The sequence below is a fragment of the Conger conger genome, chromosome 1 (genome assembly GCF_963514075.1).
Source record: "Conger conger chromosome 1, fConCon1.1, whole genome shotgun sequence".
NCBI lineage: Eukaryota > Metazoa > Chordata > Actinopteri > Anguilliformes > Congridae > Conger > Conger conger.
Genome location: NC_083760.1, coordinates 54944404 through 54971012, shown reverse-complemented (window position 1 = coordinate 54971012; position 26609 = coordinate 54944404). Strand labels below are relative to the sequence as shown.

The 26609-nt window shown below is 48.7% G+C and overlaps 1 protein-coding gene across 1 annotated transcript; it reads left to right on the top strand.

Annotated features, from left to right (window-relative positions):
- On the top strand, window positions 1-26609 carry tex10 (testis expressed 10). Its single transcript, XM_061227876.1, has 16 exons — window positions 1-155; window positions 718-906; window positions 1105-1619; window positions 2410-2619; window positions 3058-3304; window positions 4735-4847; window positions 6009-6253; window positions 6722-6860; window positions 7230-7399; window positions 10866-11043; window positions 19216-19304; window positions 19665-19798; window positions 23877-23957; window positions 24555-24733; window positions 25298-25508; window positions 26086-26609. Exons 2-16 carry the CDS (start codon window positions 727-729, stop codon window positions 26194-26196), a joined length of 2802 nt encoding a protein of 933 aa, XP_061083860.1. The 5' UTR covers window positions 1-155; window positions 718-726; the 3' UTR covers window positions 26197-26609.

Sequence of the window (26609 nt, the reverse complement as noted above, 5' to 3'; positions counted from 1 at the left end):
GAAGAAGAATAGACACGAGAGAACTTGCAAGTCCCCATCAGCTCAAGTGAAAGGTTACTGTGGAAGCGCACGTATTGCAAGGTAGCTGTGTTGGATGAATAGCGGTGGAATACACCCCTGGATTTGACATATAGCTAGTTAGCCAGATAACATAAGTAAGTATCTGTATTTTTGTCATTATATCGCGAAGATCAATCTTGTGTAGCTGCGCTACGTTAGCTTGACTTGGCTAGCTAGCTACCCTGCGTGCTTGCAGCCTGCTTGTTTTTTTTGTGTGGCTTGGGTTTTATTAAGATGACATGAGTATAACCGGGATGTATGGCTTAATAGTGATATACGTGCTTGCCAGCTAAGTTAATTATACAATCTGAAGATTACGGCATTGCTAACTGCCCAGACAATTTTGGCTCGCCTAAATTCTAGTCTGTGCTCGGGATGAAAAGAGATGCGTTTTCTTCAGTCAAAGAGGTTTTACAAGATACTGATAAGCCTTGATTGGTTAACTGATGTTTTGATTGCCATTGAAGAAAAAGTTAATGTACGTCGACTGACATTTATTTTTATGAATTATTTGAAGCACGCCTACTCAATATAGCCATCTAGTAAAATTTGCCTGGCATTACGTGAGTGCTGTTTCCATCCATTCTCGTTAATTCTCATGTCCAAGTACAACGCAAAGCGTGGTCGTTGCTATGATAACGTTCTTTCCTATCACAGATCGCTAACATGACTAAGAAGAGGAAAAGGCAGGACGATTTTCAGAAAGTCAAACTTAAGGTCGGAAAAAGGAAGCCCAAAGCTGATAATGCAACGGACGTCAACTTCAGGACTAAAGGCATACATCTCCCGGAGCAACTAAAGACCGATGGTTCTGGACCCACTACTCAGCGTCACCTAAATATAAAGGTATCAATGTCGCAAGTTATGTTAAGTTCTTCTTAACATGTCTTTACTTTAGAACTGGTTTTGCTTAGTTATATATTTACAGTTATATATTTCTACATTATACAGTGTTTTAAGTAGGTCCATTCATTAGCAGATATCTGTCTTAATTTCAGTGTAGAGTGTGCTTCCGATAAGTGTATGCTGGCATGTGTCTTTTAGGACCTCCTGTCCCAGTTGCACCACTACAGTGGTGGAGTGAAGCAGGGGGCGCTGGTCGGGCTGCGGGAGCTGCTGTCCCTCCACCCCCACCTCCTGGACCAGCACCTGTCCAGCGTGCTGAGCGAGGTGGCCGCCGTCTTCACAGACAAGGACGCCACGGTCCGCGCGGCCTCCGTGCGCCTCCTCCGCTTTGTGGCCCAGTGCGTTCCCACCGAACGGGTGGCCCCCTTCTTCCCCCTCCTCAGCGCGCACCTCACCTGCGCCATGACGCACATTGTAGAGGGCATCCAGGAGGACGCCCTGCGAGTGCTGGATGTCCTGCTTGAGCATTACCCTGCCCTGCTCTCTGCTCGCTGCACCGTGCTCCTCAGGAACTTCCTGGAGCTCATCTCCCAGCGCCGCCTGTCACCGGCGGGGAAGGGCGGCGAGGAGCGGAAGGTGGGCGGCTGGTCCCTGTCCGTCGTCCCTGGCCGCACCGTCACAGCCCAGCAGTGGAGGCTCACGGTGCTCACAAGGTACGCAAGACATTTTATTTTATGGTAACAACAGCGAATTATCACAAGGTATTTGACAGAATGCATCTCATCTGTTGTAAACTACAATAACAATAGGTATTTATCAGAATCTACATGACAGAAGACCGCTCACAATGACACTTCATGATAGGGAAGTTAATCATTTGTTGTTTAAACTATAAAAGAACAAATACATGTTTAGAATTTTTTTTTAACCGTTAAATGTTCATTGGATTTTTATGATAATCACAGTCTCAATATCTATATTAAAAACGCAAAATCAACAATTGTAATAGTAATAATAATAAGTACTACTAGTAGTAGTAGTAGTAGTAGTAGTAGTAGTAGTAGCAGTAGTAGCAGCAGTAGTATTAGTTTATTAATTTATATGTATATATATTAAATTACTGTAATTTTTTGCACTGTTGTCTTTCCACTTTGAAACACCTCCCATAAGCCCCTTTGGCTCTGTGGGCTTTTCAGCTGACCTCAGCCACAGTACCTTGATGGCTTCTGCAGTATTTTAATGAATGAACTGCCATGTTTTGGGTTTCTATTTTAAGCATGATTTAAAAAGATTGTTCTTGAAAGCCATTGTTGTATTACACTTAAATATGCTAAACAAAAGTCATGAAATTAATGTTGGTATTTTGCCTCGTAGTCATTGTTTAATGTGATAACAATGTTTGTACAGAGGAAAATACATTTGCATTGAACTGTATTTACGTGTTCATTTATATTCACCCTATCAAGAAGTTTTGCAGCAAACTCATCAGGTATCTCCCCTCAGGCTGGGGGGCTTCCTCCAGGCAGTGGTGGAGGAGAGGCCGGCAGAGGAGAGGGGGTCCCTTGGGGACTTCCTAGACAGGGAAGATAGAGGGCGTGGTGCTGTCACTCCCCTGGAGGTCACTTGGGAGGAACACACACTTCAGAAGGGTGGTCTTCAGGTGTACGAGAACTCTGGGGCCCAGCCAGCAGCGTCGTCCACATTCCGACTGAGGTACAAGTGCAGATTTGTTGCTGATATTCGTTCCAATCACAATCAAAATCTCAGAATTTTAGCTGTCATCTTCTCTAAAATGGGTACTTTAGCCTCATTATGTCTGAAATTGCTGTACCTATATACCTAATTTAGAGAATTTAACAGCTTATTAAAACTCTGGGATTGAGATTGTAATTGGAATGTAAACCATCTTACACGGCAGTCCCCCAGGAACAAGTTTGAGAACCACTGCACGAGAGAAAATATCTCTTAAGAACATGCTGCTGTAGTACCTATTATGTTAGTTAGTTGCAAAAGCAATCACTTTATTTTCAACAGAAAATGTTTATCCTTCTACAGTCTAGTAAAGATCAATCAAGATTTATTTCCCTTGGTAATTGTCAGATAATGAGCCAGGTTTTGCAACGGAATGAAAAATAGATTTCTGTGTTGTAGGCCCGAAACAGAGCCTGGGGCTGGAGTTGCAGAAGGACTGATTTCAGTGGAGACCGTTAGGGGTTTTGCTGAAACGTTAGTGCCCTTGCTGCTGGAGGTGTGGGTGGAGGCCTCGACGAGTGAACAGGGAAAAACGGACAGTACCAACCTGCTTGCCCCTGAGTCCATGTCCCTCATGTACCAGGTCCTGACCATCCTGCAGCTGCTGCGCCGCCTAACCCCAGCGCGCCACCAAAAGGACGACTTGGTAAGTGCCCCAGAAACACTGTAATTGTAATACCAAGTAACTGGTAAGGTGCTGAGTGGATATTTTCATGGCTGGAAGGCATATGTCATCTACATTGCAGTAACAGCTGTTTATTGGGGTCAATAGGGTGCCTTTTTCAGGTTGGAACTTGTAGTTTTTCCCCTGGTTTCCCCTTGTTTTCAGCAGTCCAGCTGAAATGAGCTGTTATGTTGCAGAAAAACACAAGGGTCCATGTCACAAGGTTGGAATTACGAGGTTCTCAGACCACTACCTATAAAGCAGTTGCTATGTGTAGACAATTCTCCTCTCCGTGTGCAAGCAAGTTCAGCATCCAACTGGTTAGGGCCGGGGTTGGCAACCCTGGTCCTAGAGAGCCGCAGGGTGTGCTGGTTTTTGTTCTAACCTTAAAGTAAGCAACCGATTCAGACCCAAGAAACAAGGTGATATGAGTTAACTGTGTAATCAACTGCTGTCATTGATCAATTAAGTACTGTGTAACAACGAAAGCCAGTTCTCCCTGCGGCTCTCCAGGACCAGGATTGCTGACCCCTGGGCTAGTGGTATGGTATGACAGTGACATCTGAGTAGCATTTTAGCTAATGAAATGATATTTCCACTGGTGTATAGTTTGTTATGCTTGCATAAAACAACACGCATAACAACTGTGTAACGAAACCGCAACTTTTTTGGTACACGCATGGAGACCGTTACTCTCCGGCAAAAACAGTTCTTCAGACTTTATACATAAAAAGGATGATGTTTTACAACAAAAATTTATTTTTTGATGCCTAAGACTAAATGGAAGACTCTGCCTTGGAGGAAATCACTCCTACGGGTGAATATTTCTTAGGAGGACAGTGAACACACCAAGAGGGAGTTTTCAGTACTCCATTTTAGATCAGTGAGCATCTAATTTTGTTCTCAAAAGCTTTTATGAAATATTATATTATGTTTTGACTGAAATTGTGTTTTTTTTTTTACTTGTTGATGGGCGTTAGGTGTTTGACAGAAACTTAAATAGCTGGACCTCAATTGATATATTAGTATACTACATGTTATTATTGTAGTTATTTTTACAATCTTCTGCATCTGCTGCCAGAGGGGAGGTTCTATATATATTCATAAAAAAAAAACATCCAAAACATTTGACTCATTGGACTCATTGTACCCAGAAAGTCACTCGCGATTAGAAATTGTGACCATTTTTGTCATTTAAAAATAAAAACACCACGAGAACATGATTGCAACCTGTTTCAGTAACATTTAGCAATGCAAATGTTAGGAAAAAGCAAAAGTTATTTATTTCTGTGAATCATTTGCCAAATCTTTTAAATGGGTTGTTTTTTATTCTGGGTATACTGTCAGATCGGTTTTTAAGAACTCTTATAGCCTAATTCTTTGTGTCATGTCTAATGCCTCTCCCATTCTAGGATGCCTGGTTCCGCAGCTCATACTTAAATGACTTCAAGCACCACTTCATGAAGAACTTCCCATACGGTCTGCTGGAGGTCGCGAAACACAAGAAGAAGGGGGACATGAAGAGGTGAGGGCGGGGCTGCGGGGCTTGTCGCTGGTGTAGGAGCTGTGATGAGCAGCAAAGGGGGAGGGGGGGCAGTGTCAAGCCACAGATTCTGACTAGAGGCTCAACTCCTGTAGTTCCTGTTGGTCTTCTTTCTCAACCACAGGATGTTCCAGTAGATCAGAGTTTCAATGACCATATTAAAGAAGGCAACGCTAAGCTCAAATTCTGTAGCATTGACCTCAGTCACACCACTTTATGAATACTTATATGAAATCCGTTTCAACAGTAAATGTAGCTGTTAAGAATAGGCAGCTGTCAGTGCCGCTGTGGCACACGGCTAAAGCAGCGGACCTTGATGCGGGCATCAGTTCGTTGCACTTGCACACCAAGCCGCCTGCCGAAGCCGTGGCTGGCTGGCACATGTGAGGGGGAGGGGCATAAGGGGGAGGGGCTGTAGGATCACTGTATGCAGCAGAGCCCTGATTGCGCTTGTCTCTGAGTCACGGTCGTGGGAACTTGAGCGACGATGCGGCCTGTAGAAGGCGTTTTTCTCAGAATCGTGAAAAGGCCTCACCGCTCTGTGACCAGGCGGCTCTGTGACCCTCTGTGACCAGGGGGTTCTGTGACCGGGGGGCTCTGTGACCCTCTGTGACCGGGGGTCTCTGTGACCCTCTGTGACCCTCTGTGACCGGGGGTCTCTGTGACCCTCTGTGACCGGGCGGCTCTGTGACCCTCTGTGACCGGGCGGCTCTGTGACCGGGGGGCTCTGTGACCCTCTGTGACCGGGGGTCTCTGTGACCCTCTGTGACCGGGGGTCTCTGTGACCCTCTGTGACCCTCTGTGACCGGGCGGCTCTGTGACCCTCTGTGACCGGGCGGCTCTGTGACCGGGGGGCTCTGTGACCCTCTGTGACCGGGCGGCTCTGTGACCGGGGGTCTCTGTGACCCTCTGTGACCCTCTGTGACCCTCTGTGACCGGGGGGCTCTGTGACCCTCTGTGACCGGGCGGCTCTGTGACCGGGGGGCTCTGTGACCCTCTGTGACCCTCTGTGACCGGGCGGCTCTGTGACCGGGGGGCTCTGTGACCCTCTGTGACCGGGCGGCTCTGTGACCGGGCGGCTCTGTGACCCTCTGTGACCGGGCGGCTCTGTGACCCTCTGTGACCGGGGGTCTCTGTGCGCAGGACCAAGCAGCAGGCGTCCGGGCTGGGCGGGGCCGCAGTGGAGCCCCTGGCGCTGAACGTCACGCTGTGCCAGGTGATGGTGTCCCTCAGCTCCCGGCCGCAGGGTGGGCAGGACGCCGAGTGGCTGGGGCCCATCGGGGCCTTTGTGCGGGAGACCCTGTCCAGCGGCGTCAAGCTCAGCTCCAGGCATCTGGCCGCCCTGCTGGAGGTGGTGTGGAGGCTGGTGCTCACGCACAGGAGCAGAGGTGAGTGCTGCACCGGGTCGCTTGGGTGCTGAACGGCAGAGTGGGTGCTCCTAAGTGCAATACTGAAAAAGCTGAATTTGTGTTGCTGTTTGACAAATTATTTAAGCCTTGCAGTCCCATATGGTACTCAAGCGTAACTATCGTAACATCGCAAGAGTGCCATATGGCGCAAGCGACCTTATACCTTTAAAACCAATCATAATGATTGCTATATTACTGTTTTGAGCCCCTATTAAAACCCGACTGAATGTTCTTAATTCTCTCAACCAAAACTCCTTGGGATTTTGGTGGAGCCACTTCATATTGGGCTTGGTACTGAAAGGGTTATTAATTCCCAGTCTAACTTGGAACAGCTCCTCACATCTGTTGTGGTGAGCCCTGTTGTTCCAGTCCGTACCAATAGCGAGCGTGTCCGTCTGTATGTGTGTGTAATGGCGTGTATTTCCCATGTGATCTGTGCACTGCCAGCGGTGACAGAGGAGCTCCTGCAGGCAGTGCATGTGCAGTACCAGCAGAGGAACCTGACTCTCCCCGTCAGGATGCTGCTGCTGCGCTTCTTCAGCCGACTCTACCTGCAGGAGCACCAGGCACAGCCTCACATAGCCAGGTACTGCCACAACTGTACCCCCCTCTGCCACCTGTACCCCCCCTCTGCCACCATGTACCCCCCTCTGCCACCTGTACCCCCCTCTGCCACCATGTACCCCCCTCTGCCACCACGTACCCCCCCTCTGCCACACCTGTACCCCCCCTCTGCCACCTCGTACCCCCCTCTGCCACCTCGTACCCCCCTCTGCCACCACGTACCCCCCTCTGCCACACCCGTACCCCCCCTCTGCCACCACGTACCCCCCTCTGCCACCACGTACCCCCCTCTGCCACAACCGTACCCCCCCCGCCATGCTCCCACTCACCTCATTTGACACACTCCTGCCCTAAAGCTCTGCACTGACCGTGTCCCCCTCTCCCCCCTCAGGAGTAAGGTGCTCTCTCGCTGGCTGGCTGCCCTGCCCCTGCAGCTGGTGCAGCTGGGCTCACGGAACCCCCACCTGTCTGCACAGATCCTGCACACCGTTCAGGCAGCAGCTGCGTGGAAGAACAAAGACCTGCTGCACAGCTTGCAGACGCACGCCTGCAGACTCTACGGTAAGGGACGGTCGCAAGCGTTCGCCCTCGCTCAAGGTTCAAACCCTCACCGTTTAACGCACTCTGATGTGGCGGCCTGTAGCGTAGTGGTTAAGGTAAATCACTGGGACACGCAAGGTCGGTGGTTCTAATCCCGGTGTAGCCACAATAAGATCCGCACAGCCCTTGGGCTCTTGAGCAAGGCCCTTAACCCTGCATTGCTCCAGGGGAGGATTGTCTCCTGCTTAGTCTAATCAACTGTACGTCGCTCTGGATAAGAGCGTCTGCCAAATGCCAATAATGTAATGTGAATAGTTTTTACTGGTTGATCCTGGCTTGTTTCACTACTTGTGGAGCAGACTCAGGATCTGATAATTTCCAGAGACAGAGATTTCCAGAGACATCTTTAGGGCTGCAGCCCAATAAGAGGAAGGCCTGTTGTCCACCCCCAGGCTGAGTCATGTTAATGGGATTGCTGTGAGAGGGCTCCACTGTCCTGTCTGAACATTGAGTTTCATACATTTGCCCCAGCGGCTGCGAATGAGCTCTTCTGTTGGTCTTTAAACGAATGTCGATATTATTTTACTCCGTCCGATTTGAATTCACCAACAGCAGTATCTTCCAACCTGCTGATCTTCAGAGACACAATCATTGGTGCAGGACTGCCAGAAGAGCTTGTGTTCTTTTGGTCATGATGCTGGAGCTTGTTGTTTGCATGGTGGGGAAACCGCAAGAACAGCAAGATTGCGGGTGGCTAGCTTGCTTATGTACGAAAGTATTGTGTTGTTGATGATGACGTCGTACATTTCTGTTTAAAATCTGGAGTAATTCTGTTCCTATCAATGCGGGAGTAAATGATGACCCTGCAAGCAACCATAAAATAAGCAACAACAAAAAAAGAGAATGCAAACAAGCAACATCCAAAAAACAAAGAAATTAATATAAAACAAATGCTACCGACAGCATTAATTTTAGATGTCAGGCCCTGGTTCTCTTTTCTCCCAGGTCATTAGCTGTACAATTAGCTCTACCGATTGGTTAGACTGTCTTCACACCTGACTCCCAGGTAAAGGGAGGGTGGACCTCCAGGACAGTGATTTGCCGATCCCTGCTCTAGGTGGACCAATTGAAGCCACATGCTGCCTATAATGACAACACCCTTCAATATGGGTGTTGTTTTATCATGTGGGCCATTTATTATGTGGTCTTGGCCACAAGGGGGCAGCAAATTGCCCCACAAGGGGGCAGCCAATGAAGAAGCAGTTATTTGTGTTGCATTTATTTTGGCTCTTCAAGTGAAGTGAAATTATTTTAATTTACATATTTGAATCTCCTCGTTTATACCAATCAGTTCACAGAAGGGCCATGCAAATCTGAGGTAGGCTGATGACCAGAAAATGTCTTTTTAGTCTCTTGTAATCTGTTACTTTCATCCTGTGTGCAGAGATTGTGGTGCATTGAGGTTTGTTGTGTTGGTTTTCTTATAGTATAGCCGTCTCATTTTTTGGTGGTGGTGGGATGCTGTAAAACCACTGACCTGTTATTTTTCCTGAATGTGTTTCTGCCAAACTGGATCAGAATATGATCCCAGAGAAAGTGTTGGAAGTGTGTGCTAGTTGGAATGGTTTCCTCCCAAGACAAGTGGGTACTGTTCTCTCAGCATAGTTCAGAGAGTCATGGTTCAGAGGATCATGGTTGCGGGGATTCCCACAAATTTGGTTTGACACAGTTTGCTTGCAATTTTCCGCAAACGCATTCAACGAATGTAAGCAACTTTTAAACACTTGACAATCCCCTTTCATAAAATATAGAGTGTCAGTCTTTGAAATACAGTGGTTCATTTTGGATTTTGGCAAGTGCGGATCAGTTCCTCATCTCTGCCAATTGAAGGTCCATGTAAAATTAGCTAAAAACAAAAAACTTTAATCTGGTTGTAGTATGGGGGGCGAGGATAAATTTACAATGGGAATGCTAGGTCTGAATGAAGACTGGTTTGAAGCACTTTTATTTTTCTTTAGTGAACCCCACAGAATGACCAACTCTGTCCCAGTTTTGGACCGCCAATCTTTCACAGGCCCCACCCACAAGCCCCTGAGTTTTGAACTGCCCGAGGCTCCGTTCTTGGCAGAAGAGAGAGAGAGAGGGAGAGAGAGAATGGAAGGAGGGAGAGCGAGAAGGTCATGGAAGGGAGGCTTGAGTTGTGCGGGGGCATGTTTCGGGGGGGGGGGGGTGGTGTTTAGAGGGACACCGGGAGCCCGTGAGGAGCAGCGTGGGGGCCGTTAACGTGGACGGGCTTGCTTTCGGCCCTTGCCTCGCCGCGTCCCCTGTTTACCTCCGGAGCGCCCCGCGCAGCGAGCAGATGGCCTGGCGGGGAGCGACGGGAGGGGGGAGGAAAGCACAGTGATAAGTGCACTGGAGAGCTCGCCTTTCAGCCATCACAAGACGCCTTTTGTCCGCCGGGTTGTGACATCAGCAAAGTGCGTAAGCGGGTAATTTGTCTCTATCTGTGATCATTAAACGAGGGGGGGGTGGGGGGCTGTGGGTGGAATGAGGAGTAGCCCTAGGTCATGTGTCTCATTCTCTCCCAAGTTTTTCCATCCACAGTACTGGTGTGTGGCCAATAGGGGGAGCGCTTTGCCTGTTAATTTTCTGACGCGCCGCTGTGACTGCAGAGATTTCGGATCTGAACATGCAGCCTTCTCCACGAAAGGTTGTTTTCTGTTGTTTGAGGGTGTTCAACTGTCATTTAATTCTGCCTGTTCCATGAGCTGGGTCTTCCATCCTTTTTTTTGGTTTTCATTTCTGTTGAGTAAATAAAAGAATTGCTAATTGCATCTCATGATTTCCTGGGTATTGCTTAAACTGCAGGTTTTTCATAAAAAAAAAAATGAAATGGTCTATAAACCTGTCTGTATCTCATACCAGTGATGTACCATCATGCTTATGGAAATGGGCTCCTTGGGTTGTGGAAATGGGTTCTGAAATTCTTATTTATGTATCAAGTAATGGTCATGTTTTAGCTGTACAGTCAATTCAGTGATTAGAAAAGCTGTGCTTTCAGTCTTGGACTCTTTCCCTGACTGAGTCCATTGCTATAATTAACAAGGTTCAATCAAGGTTCTTCAGCATCTGTAATTGTCAGGGATTCCCAAACATGGGATCAGGGGCATCTAGAGGCCCTTGAAGGAGTACAACAGATTACACATTTTAAACTTAAAAGAATCTTACACCATTTGTCACATGGCAATCGCTGTCACTATTCACTATTCATATTAATATTAAAATGGCTGCATGTCTTGTATACGTACACTAGAATGAAAATTGAGACGTTTCAATGTAGTAGTGTGTTAAATACTACGTGTGAAATTACCGGGCCTTTTAAGACAAAGCTGTCAACCGTGGACAATCTTCTTCATGTGGCAGTGAGAGATGCGGAGCTTTGGGATCCCGTGTGTTGGCAGGTGGCTGAGGTGTTATGCCTTTGCAGATCCACAGGAGGGCAGTGTGGTGCTGTTGCCCATGGAATCGCAGCAGCGGCTAATGGAGCTGGTGTACTTCCTGCCCCTGCTGCCCCCCGCCCTGCTGTCCTGTCTCAGCCGCTGCTGCACCACTGGGAGGATCTCCGCCGGGCTGGCTGCGGCCCTCATCCGGCTCGTGCACCTCAGGTACCTCCCCGCCGGCCAACCAGGCCCCCAACAACCCGCGACCACAACTCAACCCGCGACCACCACTGAGCACTCTCGCCCAGCCACTGAGCACTCTCGCCCAGCCACTGAGCACTCTCGCCCAGCCACTGAGCACTCTCGCCCAGCCACTCAGCACTCTCACCCAGCCACTCAGCACTCTCGCCCAGCCACTGAGCACTCTCGCCCAGCCACTCAGCACTCTCACCCAGCCACTGAGCACTCTCGCCCAGCCACTCAGCACTCTCGCCCAGCCACTGAGCACTCTCACCCAGCCACTCAGCACTCTCGCCCAGCCACTGAGCACTCTCGCCCAGCCACTCAGCACTCTCGCCCAGCCACTGAGCACTCTCGCCCAGCCACTCAGCACTCTCACCCAGCCACTGAGCACTCTCGCCCAGCCACTCAGCACTCTCACCCAGCCACTGAGCACTCTCACCCAGCCACTCAGCACTCTCGCCCAGCCACTGAGCACTCTCGCCCAGCCACTCAGCACTCTCACCCAGCCACTGAGCACTCTCACCCAGCCACTGAGCACTCTCACCCAGCCACTGAGCACTCTCACCCAGCCACTGAGCACTCTCGCCCAGCCACTGAGCACTCTCGCCCAGCCACTCAGCACTCTCACCCAGCCACTGAGCACTCTCGCCCAGCCACTCAGCACTCTCGCCCAGCCACTGAGCACTCTCGCCCAGCCACTCAGCACTCTCACCCAGCCACTCAGCACTCTCGCCCAGCCACTGAGCACTCTCGCCCAGCCACTCAGCACTCTCACCCAGCCACTGAGCACTCTCGCGCAGCCACTCAGCACTCTCACCCAGCCACTCAGCACTCTCACCCAGCCACTCAGCACTCTCACCCAGCCACTCAGCACTCTCACCCAGCCACTGAGCACTCTCGCCCAGCCACTCAGCACTCTCACCCAGCCACTGAGCACTCTCGCCCAGCCACTCAGCACTCTCACCCAGCCACTGAGCACTCTCGCCCAGCCACTGAGCACTCTCGCCCAGCCACTCAGCACTCTCACCCAGCCACTGAGCACTCTCGCCCAGCCACTGAGCACTCTCGCCCAGCCACTCAGCACTCTCACCCAGCCACTGAGCACTCTCACCCAGCCACTCAGCACTCTCGCCCAGCCACTGAGCACTCTCACCCAGCCACTGAGCACTCTCGCCCAGCCACTGAGCACTCTCGCCCAGCCACTCAGCACTCTCACCCAGCCACTGAGCACTCTCGCCCAGCCACTCAGCACTCTCACCCAGCCACTGAGCACTCTCGCCCAGCCACTGAGCACTCTCGCCCAGCCACTCAGCACTCTCACCCAGCCACTCAGCACTCTCGCCCAGCCACTGAGCACTCTCGCCCAGCCACTCAGCACTCTCACCCAGCCACTGAGCACTCTCACCCAGCCACTGAGCACTCTCGCCCAGCCACTGAGCACTCTCGCCCAGCCACTCAGCACTCTCACCCAGCCACTGAGCACTCTCGCCCAGCCACTCAGCACTCTCGCCCAGCCACTGAGCACTCTCGCCCAGCCACTCAGCACTCTCACCCAGCCACTCAGCACTCTCACCCAGCCACTGAGCACTCTCGCCCAGCCACTCAGCACTCTCACCCAGCCACTCAGCACTCTCGCCCAGCCACTCAGCACTCTCGCCCAGCCACTGAGCACTCTCGCCCAGCCACTCAGCACTCTCACCCAGCCACTGAGCACTCTCGCCCAGCCACTGAGCACTCTCGCCCAGCCACTGAGCACTCTCGCCCAGCCACTCAGCACTCTCACCCAGCCACTGAGCACTCTCGCCCAGCCACTCAGCACTCTCGCCCAGCCACTCAGCACTCTCGCCCAGCCACTCAGCACTCTCACCCAGCCACTCAGCACTCTCGCCCAGCCACTGAGCACTCTCGCCCAGCCACTCAGCACTCTCGCCCAGCCACTGAGCACTCTCGCCCAGCCACTGAGCACTCTCACCCAGCCACTCAGCACTCTCACCCAGCCACTCAGCACTCTCACCCAGCCACTCAGCACTCTCACCCAGCCACTGAGCACTCTCGCCCAGCCACTCAGCACTCTCACCCAGCCACTGAGCACTCTCGCCCAGCCACTCAGCACTCTCACCCAGCCACTGAGCACTCTCGCCCAGCCACTGAGCACTCTCGCCCAGCCACTCAGCACTCTCACCCAGCCACTGAGCACTCTCGCCCAGCCACTGAGCACTCTCGCCCAGCCACTCAGCACTCTCACCCAGCCACTGAGCACTCTCGCCCAGCCACTGAGCACTCTCGCCCAGCCACTGAGCACTCTCGCCCAGCCACTCAGCACTCTCACCCAGCCACTGAGCACTCTCGCCCAGCCACTCAGCACTCTCACCCAGCCACTGAGCACTCTCGCCCAGCCACTGAGCACTCTCGCCCAGCCACTCAGCACTCTCACCCAGCCACTCAGCACTCTCGCCCAGCCACTGAGCACTCTCGCCCAGCCACTCAGCACTCTCACCCAGCCACTGAGCACTCTCACCCAGCCACTCAGCACTCTCACCCAGCCACTGAGTACTCTCGCCCAGCCACTGAGCACTCCCGCCTAGCCACTGAGCACTCCCGCCTAGCCACTGAGCACTCCCGCCTAGCCACTGAGCACTCTCACCCAGCCACTGAGCACTCCCGCCGAGCCACTGAGCACTCCCGCCTAGCCACTGAGCGCTAAGACATATTTTTCTAATGCAATTAAACCATTTCCTGTTTCATTGAAGGCAAAATGTATGTGCATATCAGGCTAATTTCAAGCAATTGCCCCCAGATGGGCTCTGATGGCTGTATGATTGTAGCAATACTGAATCATTTGGGCACATACAATTATGTTAACAAAGAAATGAAAAGTGTTTAACTAAATGAAAATGGTGAAGGATTTTAAAATGTGATTATCGCAATGACCGGCGTTTAGATTTTGTTCCAGCCGAAGACTGATAGTAAAACCTCCCGAAGCTATGCCACGATGGTTTGGTAGTGTGAATACTAGTGGTTATAAGATAAAAAAGGCTTCACATTAATTAGCCATTAGTGATAAAGTGAATGTAATCAAGAGGAGGCGAGGGTTAAGTCTGATTGGGGGAAAGGCTCTCTGAAGCGGGCCCTGTGGCTGATCCTAGCACATGGCGGGCCCATTTGTCTGGAGTGTTTAGGAGAACGACTGTCGTCCCCGGTTACCAAGCGGAGACGGGAGCCAGCGAGTTTTCCTTGCTAATGGAATCAAACAATTTGGCCCAATCAGGGAGCGATGAGGCGCATGGCGTGGGATCAATGCGGAGCCGCACGCGGGTCCTTGTTGTCTACTTTCCCCCATTAGGCTGTGACTGGACGCACTTGTTGAGCCGTAATGGCCCTCAACAAAGCACCCACTCAGTGTAGCCCGAGAGTTCAGGCCACTCTAACCAGTCCTGACGTTTATAGTGTTTTAAACCCCCTCATCTTTCTTTGCACTGCCAAAAGTCTCCCATTGATTTCGGTGTTAGTGCTTATTGTGGAGGGATCGTTTTATGTTTCTTCTGCCTTCTCTGCTGGCCTCTGTATAGCGGTCTCTGTAGTTTATTTTCTCTGGATGCGACTCCATGTTGCGGGGGAAGCGCATCGTAATGCCAGTTTACCTGAGAGCGGAGCGGAGGGGAAAAAGAACCTGTATTGACCAGGCAAGCAGAACGCCAGCTGAGCGATTGATTTTTACCGTGTTTGTAGGCCTCATGCGCACCAGACAAGTCTATTACAGTTGACCCTCCTGCAGTGTAAGAATTTTGGATTAAATGTGTGGAGGAGATTGTGTGTGTGTGTGCGCAGGTATCAGGAACTTGAGTTGGTTGAATTGATGGTTGCATTGTTCAAGCAGAGTTATTGGCTTTTTTAAAGAAGAAAGGACAGCTTTGCTTTGGTCTTTTTTTGCTTTCCTCAGACGGGGAGAAAAGAGGCTACAGAAAGATATATTCTTTTAACAGCTGGGAAAGGGATCAGAAGGTGCATGGATGCACTCGTATTTATTTTGCTTGTAAATTAGTTAGATATTAATGGTTTGCTTTAAGCACAGAATGATGAGCTCCCTTCTGACTTTGATTGACAGCGTGTTCAGTCCAGCATATGGTGGAAGCTCGAGGCTGTAGGTTGAGTGTGCGAATGCACGTGTGAGTTTACACACCTGCGCATGTGTGTAAGCATGGCTACCGGTGTGAACGTGAGTGAGAAAGAGGGGTGACGGGATCTTGCTCTTTCTATCTGCCTTACACTGTGCTTCCTTTTGCACTGCAATGGTTGTGTTCGTTCCGTCAAGTTCCCTGTAGCCTCTCTGAGAACAGTGTGTGGGTAATAAGAACACATTCTGGGTAATGGTTTTCATCCAGGCTTAAAATCATCATTAAAATCATAATTTAATCCAATATCAGGGATATCTCAGTTTCCTACGGGCTTGCCAGCAAGTTACAGCATGCTGTACTCAGAAGTGGCCGATAGAGGGCAGTGTTGCTCCTACCACAGTCACAGTATGCCGTTTTCTCCATGCGTGCGATTTGGGGAGGGAGGAAAACGGTCACATTCGTTCGACAAAGTAAGCAGACCTAAGACCTGTCCGTACCACTCTTCATTCAAGTTGACACAAGTAGGGCTGACAGAATTTATTAAATGTTGTATCCTATTGACTTCAGGTCTTATTTAAAGGGTTGTTTTGAACATGCAAAGGCTTTGTACATACCCAAGACAAAAAGTTCAGTGTGGGGAGTGAGAGATCTGATCCGAGCAGTGAGACTTGAAGCCTAATTTCGTAAAGCACAGTCAGTCTCAGTTTGGGAAAGCCCCTGACACAATCTTCAGAATAGAAGTTCCTCAGAGGCTTCAATGTGCTTTATGTAAATTTTTGCGGTGGAGTTTATTTACAGTGACTTCAGAAAGTATTCAGACCCCTTCACTTTTTGCACACTTTATTGCGTTGCAGACAGATAAAATTGTCTGTTTTTTCCTCCATTAATCTACACTCAATAACCCATAATGACGAAGTGAAAATATTCTTAGAAGCAATTTTGGCAGCAATTACAGCTTCGAGTCTTCTTGGGTAAGGTAGCTTCTTGCAGGTAGCAGTTGAAATTATACTTCCTTCTAGGGTCTTTCAGTGCACTTATCCCTGGTTATGGGTATGCACTTTGTTGTATGTCGCTCTGGATAAGAGCGTCTGCCAAATGCCATTAATGTAATGTAATGTAATGTAATGGTAAGTCTCTACAAGCTTTGCACGCCTGGATGTGGGCAGTTTATCCCATTCTTCCTGGCAGATCCTCTCAGAATTAGAAGCCATATTCAGATTTCTCCTCAGATATTCTCCTCAGGAGTTCAATTTTCTCATCAGTCTTTTTCCTCTCAGAGTCCTTTAAGTGCTGTTTGCCGAACTCCAAGCAGGCTGTCATATGTCTTTTACTTGGCTTCCGTGGTAAGTTCCACTCTACCATAAGTGCCTGATTGATGGAGTGCTGCTGGAGATGTCCTACCTTTGGGTTCTTGGTCATGTCCCTGACCAAGGCCCTTCTTGCCTGGTTACTCAATTTGGCTGGACTGCCGACTCTAGGTAGTCCTAGTCCAGTTAGTTCCAGAGTTCTTCCATTTCACAATTATTTAGGGCACTGTGCTCCTGGGAACACTGATAGCTTTAGATCCGCCACAATCTTGGACTTTTTGCCTTGGTTTTTCTCCTGACATGAATTGTGGGACCTTGCATGCACAGGTGGTGTGCCTTTCAAAATGTCCAATTAATTCAATTTGCCACAGGTGGACTCCAATGAAGTTCTTGACACATCTCAAGGATAATTAAAGCAAACAATTCAGAGTGCTACAGCAAATGGTCTGAATACTTATGTAAATGAGAGATTTCAGTTTTTGATTTGTAATTCGCAGAAATGTCTAAAAACATGTTTTCACTGTTTAAAAATAGCAACAGAATAAAGTGTGCAAAAAGTGAAGGGGTCTGAATACTTACTGAAGGAGGAGTGGTCATTTAGGGCATTGCTTGAACCCCGTTGGCTGGCTGCTGTAGGTTCGAGAGAACTCTCCCTTGAGTTTCTGAATTGGCCATCCTGAAGAGCAAAGCTCCTCTCAGTGGTCAAAGTGAACTGGTTGGCACTGGGAAGAAGGGTATGCCAGTGTGGGCCGGAGGCCTGGTCCTCCATGTTCCGAAAAGTGAAGCGTGAGAAGCAGGAAAGTGCTGTTCTGCCCTTTGGCTCGTTCTCTCGTTCTGCTCTTCAGTGCGTGGGCCGGGCACGAGGCTCCGGTGATCTGGGCCAGCGGCCGGTGTGCGTGATGTAGGCACCACATCCTCCGGTCTTTGCGTAACTTTGAGGCATTTGGCTGACCGTGGGGCTGGCAGGGCTTTAGGGCCTTTGTGGTGGTGGTGTGGGGGGGATACAGTGCCCGTCTCACTGGGCCACTGTTATTCAAACCAGGTTTAGGGGGCAGGGGTGGTGTGGGGGGAGGGGATGGCAAGCAGGAGGGCATGAAAGAGGGCCTTTCTGAAAGCACAAAGGAGCCTTTGGGAAGCTGGGTACTGATGGGATGGTAGCCGATACCAGCCAACCTGCACGTGTCCCATGGCCTCTTATGTAAATCCACCCACAGACCAATTACAGGCAAAGAATTTTATACGTTTTAATTTTTTTTTATTCCGTTTTTTTCCTGGTGACCCAGTTGTGTGTGATTGGTGGGTGTCACGAGAAGAGGGGTGTCCCCATTTGTCCACCTCACCCCCCCCCCCCACCCCCCGCCCCCCTAAGAATTCTATCAAGACAACTGTAATGGACTACCTCTTTATCTCCACATGTGTCCAATAGCAGCTTCAGTTTGTATCAACAAAGAGTCACGTGAGCTTTGTTTTCAGTGGAAGAAAGCAAGTGTGCTACAAAAAGAAATACGGAGTTAGGCCACATGCGAGGACTATCGTTAATATCTTGACTGAACTCTCCAGCAGATCTTACTCTGTACAGTCTCGCTGCTACACTACGTGTTTGTGCGTGAGTCGATGTAAGCCTTTGAGGAAACCGTCACACCTGGTAGTTTACAGTTCGTGGCACGACACCCTGAAATCGTGATCTCCTGTCGGGAGGAAAACGGAGGCTCTGTGGGACTGTGGTTTATATTTAGGCTGACATTAATAGATCCGTCGCCCTGTAATCTGAGAGCGGATCAGCACCGGAGCGGAGCGGAATAACCTGGAGGTGGAGGAGCTTGCGTAATAGTAGTTGTAGTAGTAGTAGTAGCAGGCGGGGCATCGATTCAGGTGACGCAGCTCTGCCCTTTCCGTCCGACTCGGTCCTCTCGCTTTTCACCTAATCCCTCGCTTTTCTTTCACCCGTTTCTGAGGCTTGACGTCGGCTCCGGTGGCCCGTTTCGCGGATGTGCGACTTCTGACGCTCGCCCTTCTCCTTCTCTTTCCTCGGATTCTGTTGCACTTACTGTAGGCGATATGTCAGTTTGCGTAACCTGTACCATTTCAAACATGGTCGAGTAAAACGCTTCATATATTATTGGAAATTTTACTGCCTTCAAATGGCCCGATGACACTTTTCCTTCAATAACGATTACAATTTTAAAGCATCACTATGTTGTATTGAGAGTTTACAAATGTGAATAAGTGACCATTATTTAAAGATGTTTCACCTTCTGGCTGATATTTATTGTTTCGTGCCGTCTCTTTTGACCAATACGTCTTTGTTAAAGCAAAGCGGCAGCTAATATTTTTACGATGTGGCATTTTAGCTATTTTTAATTTTTTCACATCTCTCTTGAATATAGTTTATTGAAAAACGGCTTTCAATATGGCCGTTCCATGTGCCTTCAGCATCGTCAGTGTTTTCATAAAAATGTGGTTATGCCGATAATCCATGTAGTCTGTGGAAAAGAATGGGGGCTTACTGACACACAGCACGTTTTAAGTGTCAAGGGTCTAAAGGTCAATTTCTAAGGGATAATTAAATGTAACTTTAATGGCATTTAGTAGACACACTTCTCCAGAGAGAAACTTGTTTTTTGTTTTCTGAGTATGGAGATAAAGGTGTGCAAAATGTAGGATAGGCAGAGACGTTGTATTTGGCTAAAGGCCATCTCTTTCCCCGTGTTTTTTGTCTGACTGCGTTGCAGGTCCTCTCTCTGCGGCTGGTCTGCGGGGAGACAGGAAGTAGCCGTGAGCGACGTGGATTACTTCAGCTTCCTGTTCTCCACGCTCACAGGTCAGTCCCCTCAGCAGGTGCACTGCCTAGCCAACAACCCCCCCCCCTTCTCCCCTTCAGCACTATTGTGACCTGGGTCAAATACGTACAGCGCACAGTAATTGTTTTGGATTTAAATGCTTTTCTACACTTTCTACTGTGCTTCTCTGGTGTATTGGAACCTAAGAAATACTCTCAAAAAGTGCAAACGCTTCTGGCTCTCTTGGTTGGCTCAATCACATCAGGCAAGATCAATCAAGCACAGGAAAGTATTCAAATCCAAAGCGATTACGTATTGGACCCAAGTCTGTTAGACCCAATGTTAAGTGTTTAAGGTGTTGCCCTGATGACAAGGTTTTGGGCGTGGGTTGCGGTCTGCAGGGTTCTCCTCAGATAAACTGGCGGCCCTTCAGCACGCTGGCGAGGACACGGTGCTGCCACCATCGCCCCTCTCGCCCCTCAGCGTGTACCCCACCCTGCAGGAGCAGTTCAGCCACCACTGGGTCATCGTGGAGGTGAGTGCACCCCTGACCGTTTGGCCCACCCATAACGTTCCGCTCCATCCCCCATCCCTGCTTCAGTCATTTCTTTATCACTGCATTTTAGCTTCTCTTTAAAGGTACAATAGCTAAGATTTTTGTGTTAAAACATTGTTACAAGACCATTGTAAATCCCTTCCTATCATTTAAAAAGACACTGCCTGTGTTTATAGTGTTTAAATTCCGGTTTCAAAATATACAGTTGATGGACTGATACTATACAAAACATTGTATAGCTGCATGGGGGGTGCGTTTGCAGAAAAGGGGGTGGGTGTTGTGGTTTGAGGGTGTTTGTTGCTGCAATTCCTCTCTTGACTGTTAGAGGTTCTAAATTACCTATTATACCTTTAAACCTCCTCTGTCTCTTCTCATGCATGGTTGCAAGTCCTGAAATGCCATTAAATCATTTACTTGGTACTTCCCAAATAAACACTTTCTCCAGAGATTCATCATTGAAGTTGTTCAAGAATTAATTTCATTCACACACTAGGCCTGGTCCTGGAGTACCCCTGTATATGCTGGTTTTTGTTCCAGCACATCATGCGTTTAATTAAGGTGATTGAAAGCATAAACTGTGTTTAATTCTTGGAACAATTTTTCAACGTATGGTTAGTATCAATGACCAGGTGGACGTAGTCAGCATTTAAGAATTGATTTTATTTCAACTGTAGGTGTATCAATTCATTAATCAATACAAAATTTACTTTCTTTCGAAAACCATGTCACGTAACAGAAAGTGAAAGCAGTAGCTGTCAAAAAATGTACCCGACTGGCTGAATATCTTTTTTATATGTGTCCCATACCGGACCTTAAATTGATCTAATAAATAATAATGAACAACTCTTCATACTTCAGGAATGGTAATAAAGGTTTGAACAGAAAACAGCATACACAGGGATACTCCAGGACCAGGGTTGAAAACCACTGCACTAGAGGACACTGTAGTCAGTAAGTGACACTCATCACTAAGAGACTGCTGTCATTGGACCGTGGACCGTCATATTGTATTGTGTGGAAATAATCACTGGCTTACACTGAGGAGGTCTTAATGTGTTTCACTGTATTTGGTATGCCTGTAGCGGGCGGCCTGTAGTGTAGTGGTTAAGGTACATGACTGGGACACGCAAGGTTGTTGGTTCGATCCTTTGTGTAGCCACAATAAGATCCGCACAGCCGTTGGGCCCTTGAGCAAGGCCCTTAACCCTGCATTGCTCCAGGGGAGGATTGTCTCCTGCTTAGTCTAATCAACTGTACGTCGCTCCGGATAAGAGCGTCTGCCAAATGCCAATAATGCAATGTAATGTATGCAGGATGGGGTGATGCCACATTGGGGAAAATAATCCCCCTTCCTTTGTTGTTTACAAGTCCATTGGTCAGCATGCCATGGCATTGGCTTTCCCTGTGGCTGATCCCAGGCAGAGAAAGGCCCCCCAACTAGAACTGATATTTAATTAGCAAACAAATTATTTAGATGCACTTTGGCTTAATTTCTCCCCATCAACAAGGCTAAGACTCTCTCCCCAGCCCTGCTCCAACCGGGCTGGGGGAGTCATGGGCAGGACACTGCCGCAGTCCTCCATTGCAGCTCAAGCCACACATGCAAGGAAATTCATGATTCACACTGCTTTTCTAAACCGTATTTTACATGGTTTTTACGGTATTTCACATTCACTTAATTTCAGGAAAAAAAAAATACCGGCCGTTCAATAGGTTAGGGGCTTTCATGTTGTGCATTGCCTACCTTGAGGTTGAGAGCACAACTAAAAAGGCAGTCACAACTACAAGTTCTGCAACCCTGTTGGTCTATGCAGGACAAGAGAAAAGCCAAAGCTTGGGTTGGTATTCACGGCACACCCTCTCTTCCCTCTGGTAGCTGACTCCAGACATTTTGAGGAGTAAGAGAAAGCCGGCAGTTGAAATTTTATCAGAGCGCGCACGTCAAGGTGCACTCCATTTCCAATAACACGGGGAGGCCTTCCGCGGCCGGTTATCAAGACGCCTGTGGAAAGTGATAAATGCTAACGAGCGCTGGTGGAAATGATTTGGGCCTGACATTTTTCCATGGAAATTAAACGAGAACAAAACCAAGCCCTGGGGGAGGGGAGGTCAACAAGAAATGATAATGTAAAAAGAAAGATCACTAATTTCACACCACAATTAAAGCCTAAGTTTTTGACTTTTTCATTTCCACGTCCAAGTCAATCAGTGGCGGGCGAGGAGAGGGATGGGCGGGATGCGCTGGGCAGTGATTAAAGGACGAATGGCGTCCGCTCTAATTCCGCTAATGAGACGATATTATTTCACCGTTAGAATGCCAGCAGGTTTAGGTTTGTGGCCCCATCCTCTCTCACCTTCTCTCGGAAATGTTTGATGGAAACGGAAATTAATGAAGGAAAGTTGGAAGAAAATCACTTCTTCACCTCTCAAAAGTTTTGTGGTTCCTAAGTGCGTATCTGAGGTTTGAGTGCTCATGAGATTTGATGGGATTCAAATGGAGGTTCTGCTTGGCCTCGAACGATGGTTAAAGTCTTTCCTAAATTATAAAGGGATACAAGGTGTTACCTCTGTGGTGGTGAAGGTGGGATGATGGGGGGGGGAAATAAGCTTGTTGGTACAGTTGATCATGTGTCATGAGTGTACTTCTTCCTCTTTAAAGGATTGTCAACCAGGTGGACTTCAGTGCTGTCATAGTTTGTTGATGAGCAGTCATGTGCTTTGTGCTTTTATTGGTGGGTGGCTATCCCCCAGGAATAGAAAAGCACCAGTTATATAAGAAAAATGAGAATTGGCTAAACAAGCTTGTTACATGTTTTTCTTCCAGCCTTTGCAGTGGCTTCCTTGGGCTCAAGTCACCAATTTAGGGCCTGACTTACTTTAGCACGTGCAAAGCCGTTAAGCACATGCAAAAACAATAACACGATTCAATGATCGGTCCTGGTATTTGTTTTGCACCAATCATTGGTTGTTAGTTTTGCGTGTGCTAATAGGTGCTGCACATGCTAAAGGTCTTTGTATATCAGGCCCTTCGTATTTTTCCATCTGGAGCTGAATTGAGCACTGTCCCCAGCACCGAAAATAATTATTGGATAAACAACCGTTTTTGGCAGACTGCTCCTAAATGGGTGGTTTGAATTCAATCTGAAGAGTCGGAGGAAATGTGCTAACATCAGGCCCTTCAACACCGCTACTGTGGGGGTGGGGTTGGGGGGTACAACTTGTTATTACCAATTAGGAGATAATAATTTGAGGCTTTTCTAATCATCCTGTAATCTCGTTCCCCTTGATTAATGGCCGTGAATGGCTAATAATAAAAGGCAAATTGAATGACACGTGTGCATCCTTTCATTTGTTCTGTAATCCAATCCGAAAGTAATGCCATTATTGTAATTTGATTTCACCCTCGTTACCACACACACGCACAGACTTATTTATTGTTTGTGCTCATAAAATATCGTTGGGGGGGAAATAACGGTGGAGGTGGGGGGGGAAACTCAGCCTGTGCCTAATTTGCAGTGTCAACTCCAATTATTGCCACACACTCCCTAGGCCAGGGTTTAACCCCTTACACTGGACAGACAGCTGCAGACCAAAGCGGTGATGACACTTGGTTGTTGCCTGAATTCTCTACCAGTTTCGTCTTCCATAATCCACTTTTCTTCCCACCAATGTCTATGTTGAGACCAAGATGCTTAGTGTGACCTCTTTCCGGAAATCTTTCCTCTTGATGTCCTGTGCGTGCATAAAATGACCAAATCGGTCTTATTTTCATCTTGTCAGATATTTGTGGCATTATCGTGTACAATCTCACAGACTCTGACATCACTAGCTACTTAGGTATTTAATCAGGGTGCTTTAATACCGACACGTCTTATTGCCTTTTTAGATCCGATCTCTCTGGCTGCAAAGGAACAACTGCACATTTACTGAAGTGTCCTCTAACATAGTACATGTCACTGTGACTCCATTCTTCTGTTGCTACTTTGGCTCCAAAGCAGTGGCTAAATATACATCTGGACAATGTTAGTGAAATGCCAATGTCTCCCTCACCTCACAGGAAGTGTGTCACTGCCTGGAGACTGTGGGTGCCCGTTCCCAGTGTTTTGATGTGCTGCAGAATGCCATCTGCAAGAACCTGGTAAGCGCGCTGTGGGTCTGTTCGAATCAGGATGCTTTATTGGTTTATCGGGTGCACATATTTTGTGTACATCATTTATAGCAAAAGCAAACAAAGCAGGAAGGAAGATAAGTAGACTTTGTATTTTGTTTATGTATTTTTGCCCACCTTAGAAGTAGATAAAGAAAAAAAAACATTTTATGTGGCTTCAAGGCTTTGTGAATCTGGAAAAAGCTGAAACCATGAAATACTTTCAATGACTACTTTCAATGCTGTGCTTTTAAATGAACCACAGTATTCTGTAGGGATCTGTAGGTCTTTTCATTGGCTCATTGTGAGCACACTAGCACCCTCCCAAGTTAGGGCTCAGGAAGCCTCACTTTCCAGTCAGAACTGCTTTCTTTGACTGTTAGTCACTAACCCCCCCCCCCCCCCCCCCCCTTCTGTGAACAAAGAACTGGATATATGGCCTTTACCAAACTAGGGGAAAATTCAGACAATTTTGCTATAAGCCTTTTTGCATGCAATGTTGAAAAAAGAACAAATGAAAGTAACAAATGACGAATTTGTATCTATCTATACCCCTCCCTCTCTGTCCGGTCCGGTCTCCGGGGACAGACGGGTCTGCAGGTGCTGCCTGACAGTACAGCAGCAGCGCTCCTGCGGGTGGTGTCCTGTCTGCTCGACCTGTCCTTCCTGCCCAACGAGGTCCTGCTGCGCTTCCTCAGCGACTGCTGCCTGAGCCTCCTCAGCCTGCTGGAGCAGGAGCAGGGCATCACGGACAACAGCAAAAAGAGGTACCTCCTCCCACAATGCACCAGCGCTCCTGTCCCCCAAAGACCAGCAACGTCTCGTTTTGGGAACAACCACAGACGCTTTCACACAGAGGCTGCTGGGAGAAGCCCTGGGTCAAATAAGGACAAAATACTTGGTCAGATATTGTTTTGGATTCAAATGCTTTTCTGTCCTCGATTGATCTTGCCTGGTGCAATTGAGATAACCCAAGAGGACCAGACGGTGGGTTTTGCGCAGAGAGGATTATATAGGTTACGGTTCACCAGACAGGCATTTGAATCCAAAAAGATTATGTATTTGATCTGGCTGGAAGATCCAGGGCTAATCAAACTTAAAAAGTCCAAGGTCCCATTATGCAATCTGTGAAATGTTTTTGTGACACTTGTGCCTTTCGAACGTACCCCAGGCCTGTGCACCGAAACCCGCCGTCCTACAAGAACCCATTTCAGAACGTTCATTAGCAGTAATGTTTGGCAATGGGGGCTGGAGGCTTGTTGCGACGCGCACAGCCAGGAGCCCCGATGAAAGCGCTCGATCGTGACGGGCCGTCCCCTGTTCCCTGGCAGCGAGGCGGTGCGGGGCGTGTGCCTGGCGGCGCTCAGCGGCGTCCCCCGGCTGCTGAGGCTGGTGCTGCAGTCGCTGCACGTGTCGGACCTGTGCGAGGAGGAGTTCTCCCAGCTGGCCCAGATGCTGTCCTTCCTGCTGCGGCAGAGCCAGCTCCGCAACCACATGCTGGCCAACGCTGCCCTCCTGCAGCACGTCATCCAGGACCTGACGGTACGCAGGACCCACGGGCCACGGGTCACCAGCCCTGCTCCTGCGGGTCTTCACTCCGACCGTAACACAGCCAGCGCACCTCACTCAACAGCTAGGGAACTCCAGCTGCTAATCGGTAGAATCAGGTGGGCCAATTTAGAGTGAAAACCTACAGGATGGTAGATCTCCAGGAACGGGGTTGGTGACCCCTGTCCTAAGACATATTTTAAAATGTCAAGCTTTGGACCTGTTCCATTATTCTCTTTGCACAAGAGCCTTCTTGCCAATTGAAAAGCACCCCATGTATTTCTGGGCTAGCTAATTTAATTTACATCAGGGAGGCCCACCTATTGTCAGTGGCTGCAGGTGCAAGGTTTTCTTCTAGCCAAGCACCAGAATGAACTAATCTCGCTCAGTCTAGAACATGATTAGTTGATGGACATTTAAAGCTTCCTGATTAAACCACCAAACTACATTCACTATATCTGTGACTATCCTCCACGATTCTGTGTGGGAGCAGTTTACAGAGGCGTCTTATCTACCTTGCTTTGCCCCTGTGGGTCGGGTGTGTCCTGACTGTTGTTTTTTTTCCCTCCAGCGCTATTGTCAGGGTGAGGCACAGGAGCAGTGGCTGACTGACCTGCTTTACTGCTACAGCGTCACTCTGTCCACCCACCGCGGGAACCTGGGGCTCCGGGACATATACTGACCCCTGCCGACGCCTCTACCATCCCCTGACCCCTCTAACCAACAGTAACCAGCCCAAGGCAACACACACCCCAACTGTTCTACCATACGGTAAATTAAATCAACCCATCACCTCTATGAAACAGACTTTGGACCCCCCAACACATCTCCCCCTGCTTCTAGCCATACGTTGGACAACCGGACACCACCGCCGCCCTTCCCCCCCACACTGACTATTAACAAAGCATAAGACCCCCCCTACTTCCTTCGACCTTTGCTCCATTACTCCTGTCCATTGGTACTCCAAATGTCCTGAGCTGACATCAAGGTGTTTTTTCTTTTTTTTGCATCTACATAAGGCAGTTATTCAATTGTATAACTGAAAACAAACAAAAAGAAAATGTTTTTTTACAATAAAATGCATCAAACTAAAAA